Below are 11,588 nucleotides of genomic sequence, written 5' to 3'. Positions count from 1 at the left end.
GCACACGAACACAGAATATACAGAAACTGTATATCGTTGTTTGGCAATCATTCTAAGTGATGTGTGTGCATTGATACCACATTTTAGAGGAGCACGGGTGACTAAAACATATACCTTGGTATTTATAAACCAATTTACTAGATATTGTTCATTTTGACAACATTTTGTGGAGCCCCTCCAACTTTTACCCCAGCCCCCCCCCCTCAGCCCCCCAACAAAAATTTCCTGGCACAGCCATTGAATAAATGTAACAGCACAGTAATAGCACAGAAAATGCAGATTTATGGTGACACTCTCTTGAAAACATTGATCATGCCCATCGATTTATATTTATGCCTGGTTGTTAGATGCTATCCAAGATGGCGGTGCTTTGGCAACAGCCAGCGGATGAGCAGATCGCCCCGGTCCTCCATCTAGTGAGTAAATAGAAATCAATGCTACACACATTTTTCAAGTCAAACCTGACCCAGAGAAATGAAAATGAAAATTTGGCAAAACAGAATTTAATGTAAAAACAGCCAATATCATGTGCATTTCTTGTTGTTAAAGTATTATTTCTGTTCAGGTTCATGTACACTAATATAGGCAATGTAAAACACAAAATGCATTGTCAAGAATTGTGTGTACCCTGAATTGTAACAGCTTTCTTAGAATGCTTATTTGTTGTTTGTGGGAGCTATGAATGATGGCAACTGTGTGCCATGTGTGAGTTGACAGCCTTCACCAACTTTTCCAGGTTGGCCAGAAAGGAGAGAGAGAGAGAGAGAGGGGCGGGGGGTGGGGTCATATTCTGCTTCATGTAGCAGTTGTAATACTATATCATGCACACAAGATACAGTTCAATTTTATATTTCAATTAGTTTGTCTTTGGGGATGATCCTCAGAACAGGTGCCAGTTTGGTGATTTTCAGACAAGAACAGCTCGTCTGTTGTGTTGGTTGTTCAAAATATGCTTATGCACATGGGCAATTCCATGTCGTAGAAGCTCACAGGCCAATGTTTATTTATTTATTTTTTTTAGAAATTGGGGAGAATAGTGTTTGAAATTGTAAGTGCAAATATTTGCTTTTGCAGAAACAGAGTAATTGCAGTTACAATGATGCAGTGAAGGTAAGCCATACCATGTCAAAGCAGGTTTATTTTTTCATGTTTTTCTCCCATCAAAATATGAATGATTTGGGCTCATTTTCTATCTATTGCATAAACTGATTTTTCATCCTCTGCATAAGCTCTGCATAAGCATATTATTGTTTTGTGTTAATGAGAACATTGCACACTTTAGCTGAAGTGAGAAATTGATTGCCAGCACTGCACCTGCTTAGGCCCAGAAATGAAAAAAAAAAAAAAATCTGAACATAAACTATTACTAAGCTGTCAAATAATAGAATATGGCAATTGCCAGTCAAAGTACTAAAGGATTATTAACCGAGGTCTGCACAGGAAAATATCAGGTTGAGGTCTTGATGCTGCGCTCGGTCTACAAAAAAAACACAGAGGTCTGATATTCCTGTACAGACTAAACAAGAGAGGTTAATAATTTGTTTATTCAACTCAATCAACTTTTTTCTTATATAGCGCCAAATCACAACAAACAGTTGCCCCAAGGCGCTCCATATTGTAAGGCAAGGCCATACAATAATTATGAAAAACCCCAACGGTCAAAAACGACCCCTATGAGCAAGCACTTGGCCACAGTGGGAAGGAAAAACTCCCTTTTAACAGGAAGAAACCTCCAGCAGAACCAGGCTCAGGGAGGGGCAGTCTTCTGCTGAGACTGGCTGGGGCTGAGGGAAAAAAACAGGAAAAAGACATGCTGTGGAGGGGGGCAGAGATCGATCACTAATGATTAAATGCAGAATGATACATACGGAGCAAAAAGAGAAAGAAACAGTGCATCATGGGAACCCCCCCACAATCTACGTCTAAAGCAGCATAACCAAGGGATGGTCCAGGGTCACCCGATCCAGCCCTAACTATAAGCCTTAGCGAAAAGGAAAGTTTTAAGCCTAATCTTAAAAGTAGAGAGGGTATCTGTCTCCCTGATCTGAATTGGGAGCTGGTTCCACAGGAGAGGAGCCTGAAAGCTGAAGGCTCTGCCTCCCATTCTACTCTTACAAACCCTAGGAACTACAAGTAAGCCCGCAGTCTGAGAGCGAAGCGCTCTAATGGGGTAATATGGTACTACGAGGTCCCTAAGATAAGATGGGACCTGATTATTCAAAACCTTATAAGTAAGAAGAAGAATTTTAAATTCTATTCTAGAATTAACAGGAAGCCAATGAAGAGAGGCCAACACGGGTGAGATATGCTCTCTCCTGCTAGTCCCTGTCAGTACTCTAGCTGCAGCATTCTGAACCAACTGAAGGCTTTTTAGGGAACTTTTAGGACAACCTGATAATAATGAATTACAATAGTCCAGCCTAGAGGAAATAAATGCATGAATTAGTTTTTCAGCATCACTCTGAGACAAGACCTTTCTGATTTTAGAGATATTGCGTAAATGCAAAAAGGCAGTCCTACATATTTGTTTAATATGCGCTTTGAATGACATATCCTGATCAAAAATGACTCCAAGATTTCTCACAGTATTACTAGAGATCAGGGAAATGCCATCCAGAGTAACGATCTGGTTAGACACCATGCTTCTAAGATTTGTGGGGCCAAGTACAATAACTTCAGTTTTATCTGAGTTTAAAAGCAGAAAATAGAGGTCATCCATGTCTTTATGTCTGTAAGACAATCCTGCAGTTTAGCTAATTGGTGTGTATCCTCTGGCTTCATGGATAGATAAAGCTGGGTATCATCTGCGTAACAATGAAAATTTAAGCAATACCGTCTAATAATACTGCCTAAGGGAAGCATGTATAAAGTGAATAAAATTGGTCCTAGCACAGAACCTTGTGGAACTCCATAATTAACTTTAGTCTGTGAAGAAGATTCCCCATTTACATGAACAAACTGTAATCTATTAGACAAATATGATTCAAACCACCGCAGCGCAGTGCCTTTAATACCTATGACATGCTCTAATCTCTGTAATAAAATTTTATGGTCAACAGTATCAAAAGCAGCACTGAGGTCCAACAGAACAAGCACAGAGATAAGTCCACTGTCCGAAGCCATAAGAAGATCATTTGTAACCTTCACTAATGCTGTTTCTGTACTATGATGAATTCTAAAACCTGACTGAAACTCTTCAAATAGACCATTCCTCTGCAGGTGATCAGTTAGCTGTTTTACAACTACCCTCTCAAGAATCTTTGAGAGAAAAGGAAGGTTGGAGATTGGCCTATAATTAGCTAAGATAGCTGGGTCAAGTGATGGCTTTTTAAGTAATGGTTTAATTACTGCCACCTTAAAGGCCTGTGGTACATAACCAACTAACAAAGATAGATTGATCATATTTAAGATTGAAGCATTAAATAATGGTAGGACTTCCTTGAGCAGCCTGGCAGGAATGGGGTCTAATAAACATGTTGATGGTTTGGATGAAGTAACTAATGAAAATAACTCAGACAGAACAATCGGAGAGAAAGAGTCTAACCAAATACCGGCATCACTGAAAGCAGCCAAAGATAACGATACATCTTTGGGATGGTTATGAGTAATTTTTTCTCTAATAGTCAAAATTTTGTTAGCAAGAAAGTCATGAAGTCATTACTAGTTAAAGTTAATGGAATACTCAGCTCAATAGAGCTCTGACTCTTTGTCAGCCTGGCTACAGTGCTGAAAAGAAACCTGGGGTTATTCTTATTTTCTTCAATTAGTGATGAGTAGAAAGATGTCCTAGCTTTACGGAGGGCTTTTTTATAGAGCAACAAACTCTTTTTCCAGGCTAAGTGAAGATCTTCTAAATTAGTGAGACGCCATTTCCTCTCCAACTTACGGGTTATCTGCTTTAAGCTACGAGTTTGTGAGTTATACCACGGAGTCAGACACTTCTGATTTAAAGCTCTCTTTTTCAGAGGAGCTACAGCATCCAAAGTTGTCTTCAAAGAGGATGTAAAACTATTGACGAGATACTCTAACTCCCTTACAGAGTTTAGGTAGCTACTCTGCTCTGTGTTGGTATATGACATTAGAGAACATAAAGAAGGAATCATATCCTTAAACCTAGTTACAGCGCTTTCTGAAAGACTTCTAGTGTAATGAAACTTATTCCCCACTGCAGGGTAGTCCATCAGGGTAAATGTAAATGTTATTAAAAAATGATCAGACAGAAGGGAGTTTTCAGGGAATACTGTTAAGTCTTCTATTTCCATACCATAAGTCAGAACAAGATCTAAGATATGATTAAAGTGGTGGGTGGACTCATTTACTTTTTGAGCAAAGCCGATAGAGTCTAATAATAGATTAAATGCAGTGTTGAGGCTGTCATTCTCAGCATCTGTGTGGATGTTAAAATCGCCCACTATAATTATCTTATCTGAGCTAAGCACTAAGTCAGACAAAAGGTCTGAAAATTCACAGAGAAACTCACAGTAACGACCAGGTGGACGATAGATAATAACAAATAAAACTGGTTTTTGGGACTTCCAATTTGGATGGACAAGACTAAGAGACAAGCTTTCAAATGAATTAAAGCTCTGTCTAGGTTTTTGATTAATTAATAAGCTGGAATGGAAGATTGCTGCTAATCCTCCGCCTCGGCCCGTGCTACGAGCATTCTGACAGTTAGTGTGACTCGGGGGTGTTGACTCATTTAAACTAACATATTCATCCTGCTGTAACCAGGTTTCTGTTAGGCAGAATAAATCAATACGTTGATCAATTATTATATCATTTACCAACAGGGACTTAGAAGAGAGAGACCTAATGTTTAATAGACCACATTTAACTGTTTTAGTCTGTGGTGCAATTGAAGGTGCTATATTATTTTTTCTTTTTGAATTTTTATGCTTAAATAGATTTTTGCTGGTTATTGGTGGTCTGGGAGCAGGCACCGTCTCTACGGGGATGGGTAATGAGGGGATGGCAGGGGGAGAGAAGCTGCAGAGAGGTGTATAAGACCACAGCTCTGCCTCCTGGTCCCAACGCTGGACAGTCACAGTTTGGAGGATCCAAGAAAATTGGCCAGATTTCTAGAAATGAGAAATTATTATATATAGCTATTCAAAGCTGTGTTTTCATCTAGTTGGTCTTCATTTTACATGTCCACTTTGAGCTCGTTTGCTGATAATTCCTCCAATTCAGACTTGTCAGTATAATTAAATTCACTCAGAGAATGGTCCTCATCGTCACTCATAATTTCTTTGTTTGCTTTTTGTTTTGTTTTATTTCGTGCCGTGAAAAATGTAAACAAAGCTGCAAATCTGATACGTTATCCCAACCAATTGTCCAATTGACCAATTGTTACCAATGGTAACAGTCTGATATGGGAAAATAGCAAACTGAGAATCAGCCAGTCAGAGTGCACATACTGTCGCAGCCATATAATAAATTGTTTTTATTGGCAGAAATTTGTTTTTTGTTTAAGTCTAAATATAGAGTGACAGACTGTAACATCAGTCATGTAATGCCAGTCACACATAATTATGCAATCATTCAGTTTATGCCTTTGATTTGTAACATGGCAAGGAGCAACAGGATGACTGTTGCTTGCAACCCTATCCTAGAATAAAAAGAGTTGTTAACCGTGTATAGTTTGAAGACAAAGTTCCAATATATTTTATGAATTTTCTTAATGGCTGTTTTTTTGTAACATCAGTCACGCCCATAGTATTCTGCACCACCAACTTGTACTAAGCACCAACAAAGCTTTCTTCTCCTAACAAGTAGACCTTGTCCGTCTTCCAAAAGACAGGAACACTCGGGGCCTGTATGTTTTAAGTCCTGGTAACTTCAAAAGGCCTGCTTCCTCCCTGAATGTAATGTCAGTCACTGTGGAATTGTGCACATAAATTAATTCAAACATGAGAACAAGTGATCATATCTCATATATACAATATTAGGATTTTGAACACCCAATGTAATAAAACATTATTTGGATTTTTTTTTTCATTTAGGTAATCAAATAATATATATTTCCTTTTTCTTCACCTCTCTGATGGGGATGTCAATTTCACATTTGGTGTAATTGCACTTCTCCTTGGCTGGATTTTACACACAGACATCTTTGTGTGGAAATAATCTTTGCACCAAAAACTAACTAGTTTGCCATTGCTCAATAGACAAGTTAGCATCCATGGGATAATGATTAAACATTGAAAATACTGACACAAAGTTCAGAGGAAGCATGTGGACTGACAAAGCTTTTAAGTAGGTTGAAGAAAGCAGGTGGTGTGAAAAGTAAAGATGAAGATACTGGAGAGAGGACACTGGGCCAGTAAGGTGGAGTTTCTTTTGGCTATTGCGGGGAATGTTGTCGGCCTGGGCAATGTGTGGAGATTTCCTTACATCTGCTACAAATATGGAGGCGGTAAATAAACATGGCATTCACCACTGTTGAATTTGTTCCAGGCTACACATTTTGTGATGTTTTGTGGTTTCAGGTGCATTCTTGGTGCCATATCTTGTATTTGTGGTGACATGTGGTGTACCCCTGTTCCTTCTGGAAACCGCTATTGGCCAGTACACACAGGAGGGGGGCATCACCTGCTGGAGGAAGCTTTGCCCGCTGGCAGAAGGTAATTTTGTTTTAAAGTGCAGTATTTCTACTTTTACAACCCCTGGCAAAAATTATGGAATCACCGGCCTCGGAGGATGTTCATTCAGTTGTTTAATTTTGTAGAAAAAAAGCAGATCACAGACATGACACAAAACTAAAGTCATTTCAAATGGCAACTTTCTGGCTTTAAGAAACACTATAAGAAATCAGGAAAAAAATTGTGGCAGTCAGTAACGGTTACTTTTTTAGACCAAGCAGAGGGAAAAAAAATATGGAATCACTCAATTCTGAGGAAAAAATTATGGAATCATGAAAAACAAAAGAACGCTCCAACACATCACTAGTATTTTGTTGCACCACCTCTGGCTTTTATAACAGTTTGCAGTCTCTGAGGCATGGACTTAATGAGTGACAAACAGTACTCTTCATCAATCTGGCTCCAACTTTCTCTGATTGCTGTTGCCAGATCAGCTTTGCAGGTTGGAGCCTTGTCATGGACCATTTTCTTCAACTTCCACCAAAGATTTTCAATTGGATTAAGATCCGGACTATTTGCAGGCCATGACATTGACCCTATGTGTCTTTTTGCAAGGAATGTTTTCACAGTTTTTGCTCTATGGCAAGATGCATTATCATCGTGAAAAATGATTTCATCATCCCCAAACATCCTTTCAATTGATGGGATAAGAAAAGTGTCCAAAATATCAACGTAAACTTGTGCATTTATTGATGATGTAATGACAGCCATCTCCCCAGTGCCTTTACCTGACATGCAGCCCCATATCATCAATGACTGTGGAAATTTACATGTTCTCTTCAGGCAGTCATCTTTATAAATCTCATTGGAACGGCACTAAACAAAAGTTCCAGCATCATCACCTTGCCCAATACAGATTCGAGATTCATCACTGAATATGTCTTTCATCCAGTCATCCACAGTCCACGATTGCTTTTCCTTAGCCTGTTGTAACCTTGTTTTTTTCTGTTTAGGTGTTAATGATGGCTTTTGTTTAGCTTTTCTGTATGTAAATCCCATTTCCTTTAGGCGGTTTCTTACAGTTCGGTCACAGTTATTGACTCCAGTTTCCTCCCATTCCTTCCTCATTTGTTTTGTTGTGCATTTTCGATTTTTGAGACATATTGCTTTAAGTTTTCTGTCTTGACGCTTTGATGTCTTCCTTGGTCTACCAGTATGTTTGCCTTTAACAACCTTCCCATGTTGTTTGTATTTGGTCCAGAGTTTAGACACAGCTGACTGTGAACAACCAACATCTTTTGCAACATTGTGTGATGATTTACCCTCTTTTAAGAGTTTGATAATCCTCTCCTTTGTTTCAATTGACATCTCTCGTGTTGGAGCCATGATTCATGTCAGTCCACTTGGTGTAACAGCTCTCCAAGGTGTGATCACTCCTTTTTAGATGCAGATTAATGAGCAGAGCTGATTTGATGCAGGTGTTAGTTTTGGGGATGAAAATTTCCAGGGTGATTCCATAATTTATTCCTCAGAATTGAGTGAGTCCATATTTTTTTCCCTCTGCTTGGTCTAACAAAGTAACCGTTACAGACTGCCACAATTTTTTTTCTTGATTTCTTACAGTGTTTCTTAAAGCCAGAAAGTTGCCATTTGAAATGACTTTAGTTTTGTGTCATGTCTGTGATCTGCTTTTTTCTACAAAATTAAACAACTGATTGAACATCCTCCGAGACCAGTGATTCCATAATTTTTGCCAGGGGTTGTATACTCTCAGCTCTGTTTTCTGTTACTGTATAACTTAATTGGGGGCCATCAGTGAGAAAATGGTGAATGGACAGCATTTCTTTTTGTTTTTTCCATCTGAAGAAAAAGATATGAATCCTATATAAGACCTGAAGCCTGGGACTGCAAGTGCTTGTCTCTGGATTCTGTTCTGTCAAGTGGATGAGAGTCTGTGACTTCCTGTGTACAGGACACCAGGCTGACACAGGTTACTTCCCCAGCTGAGACTGGTTCCCATTTAAAGCTGGGTGGACTGTAGAAGTGTGACGAAGTCACCATCAAGTCACTCTCAAGTCATGAATCAGCAAGTTCCAAGTCAAGTCTCAAGTCATAATGACCACCAATTGTTTACAAGCTGACTTGAGACTTGACTTGGGACTTGTAGATTGATGACTTGAGAATGACTTGACAGTGACTTCATCCCACCTCTGGTGGACTGAGACAACGTAGATTTAGTGTCATGTCCAAGGGTCAGAAGGTTTATTTATATGAATGTCACCAACAATCAGAATGTATGCCAAATTAGAGATAAATCACCAAATTCATCTAATAATTCAGAATATGGGCCTGGGGGCCTATATACAGTGACAAAACAACATGGTTGATTTTTATTCTTCTGACCATGACTATACGTAGTATCGTGGGTAGAGCAGAGAGTCAGATGTTCAAGCAAATTATATTTTTGACCCCCAATAGCTAGTAAACTAAACCAAGATTTATAAATTACTGCAACACCCCTGTGTTGCCTTGCTATCACGAGGGACGTGACTAAATGTGTACGTTGGTGGGCTGGCTTCATTTCAGGAGAAGACAGCAGTAGCTTTAAGCCAGGTTTCCCATCTAAGTGGTGTTCCATAATTATAAACAGTGATTTTGAGGATAGTGACCTTAAGTTAATGAGACCTAAACTAAGGACCTCAGTGGTGTTGACAATTGGACTATTGGGATTTGGGGATAGTTCCACAGTAGTATATGTAATATGCCTAAAATCAGGTTAGGGTTTAAGAAGTTCCATGTGGGTTGAAGGTAGCAGACACAAAATATTTGATGTTGCAGGAACAGCCATTGGGGCAGCCTCAGTTTTAATGTTATCCAATGTAGTAATGGGTAATAAGTTTGCAAAACATACCCTCTATGCTCTTTATGGGCACGTCTGTGGAAACAGGCTACAGTCTCAACTTAACGACTTTTCCTCCCTCTCACATAAACTGCACTATCACCATAGTGGATTTTCTGCACCAAGTCTCCTTGTCTTCCTTCCACTGTCCACTGTCCACCCAGTACTTTCCAAGCTGTCTCCCTCACCACATCTGCAGTACTTTTCAAATTGCCCAAAATTACTTCCCCTCCATCCAGTGCCTGTCTCACCTGCTCACTGAATTTCACACAACAGTCTTCCTCCTTGAACTTCCACCATCTGATCCTTTGTTGAGCTCTGACTCTCTTCCTCTTCTTCACCTCTAAAGTCATCCTACAAACCACCATCCTATGCTGTCTAGCTACACTTTCCCCTGCCACCACCTTATAATCTCCGATTTCTTTTAGCTTGCATCTCCTACAAAGAATGTAGTCCACCTGTGTACACCTTCCTCCGCTATTATATGTCACCCTGTGTTCCTCCCTTTTCTTAAGGGCCCCTTCACACATAATGTGCATTTGGTTGAATTATGGCGAAACAGTGCAAAACAGTTCAAATTAGCGCATCACAAAACATTGCGCCAACAGGCAGGCATGCACAATCTTGGTGCGACGGTTCATGCATGCAACGGTGTCTTTTGAGCAGGAACACTGCAGCTGCTCACACTATGGAACGCGCTGCACCACATTGGGCTGCTGATGTGGACGAAAATAAAATAAAAACCAGCTGTATAATTAATGAATATCCCTGGGTTGATAAAAATAATACATGAAAGGCGATGCAGTACAGACCCCTGCGGTTAAATAACCCTGGTTAAAAAAAAATGGCACTCATGGGATTTGAACCCACATGCTTTGATTACCAAATGGAAACTTTACCACTGCACCACAGTCACATAACAGGAACATGAAATGGTTAAAATCAACAAGCAGATATACATATTTTCTTAAAAAGAAAAAAGTGCTGTGATAACTGACCAATTGGCATATGGTACAGTTTATTTCTGCTGATACATGACTGAAAGTGGCGTATTTGTCGTACTGTTGCCTGTCATATGGTCCTGTGGCACGCCACTCACTGTCCTGTCAGACAAATGTGACTTTCTGATTGCCTGCTGTATGTCCACATGAACTGGCGGTCCAGTCCAATTGGAACAGCCTGTCAATGTGTGCGCTCTCCAGCCCATCGTTTTATGTATCTCGATGTGAGGACAGCAACCATACACATACACGTGTCTGTCAAAACATGATGCGTGTTCTGCAGCTCTGATTTCCAGGACCAGAGTTGTCAACAGCTGCCACACCCACATCCGTTCAGTACACAGACCAAGGTGTCACTCCATGATCAGATGAGAAGCGCCTCACCTAGGGGGGGCATGTGAACCCCACGGATGCACATTTTGGTGGGGGGGAGTGGGGGGAGCACGAGACACATGCACACATGTTGTGGGTGGACTCGACACTCTGGCACGTCACATGTGCACTCGGCAACTCCATAATCGTGGGGCACTTAGACAAATTTCACATCCAGCTCGACAGTGATTATCTGCTGACTGTTTTCGTGACGATAGTATGAATGGCCACACATTTTCTAAGTGCCAAATGAGCATTGTTAGATGTTCGTGTGTGTCAGCTGGAATTTGGCCAACACCTGCCGCAAGACGGTTTGATGGGGTCCCACAGTGCACACCATATAATAATTGTAGCAACAGGTGTACGAGGCATTCGAGGCAGCTACAGATTTACACGTTTTGCATTCAATTCCTGCTTCATGTGCACTTTGACCAAATTCGCACAATGTGTGAAAAGGCCCTAAACTAGGTATTCACCACAGCCATTTCTATTCATTGTGCAAAATAAACTATGATGTGCCCTTTCACACTCTTGTCCTTCATACCATGTCTACCCATTACTTCGTTATCACCTCTGTTCCCATCAACAACATGCCCCTTGAAGTCTGCGCCAATCACTACTATTTTGTGTTTGGGTACACTCTCAACCACCTCATCTAACTAACCAGAAATATTATTTCTCCTTCATCACACAAAATACTTATGAAGCATATGTATTATGACATTCATCATC

The 11,588-nt window shown here is 40.1% G+C and overlaps 1 protein-coding gene across 1 annotated transcript in view; it reads left to right on the top strand.

Annotated features, from left to right (window-relative positions):
- Positions 1-359: 359 nt before the first annotated feature.
- Positions 360-11,588, top strand: part of LOC117508930 (sodium- and chloride-dependent GABA transporter 2-like) — a 77,291-nt gene continuing 66,062 nt past the window's right edge. The window contains 3 exon segments of the mRNA XM_034168767.1: positions 360-416; positions 6,277-6,418; positions 6,492-6,626. Coding sequence (XP_034024658.1) covers positions 360-416; positions 6,277-6,418; positions 6,492-6,626 — 334 coding nt within the window.

Source organism: Thalassophryne amazonica, chromosome 4 (assembly GCF_902500255.1).
Source record: "Thalassophryne amazonica chromosome 4, fThaAma1.1, whole genome shotgun sequence".
Taxonomy (NCBI): domain Eukaryota; kingdom Metazoa; phylum Chordata; class Actinopteri; order Batrachoidiformes; family Batrachoididae; genus Thalassophryne; species Thalassophryne amazonica.
This window is presented reverse-complemented; position numbering and strand designations above follow the sequence as displayed.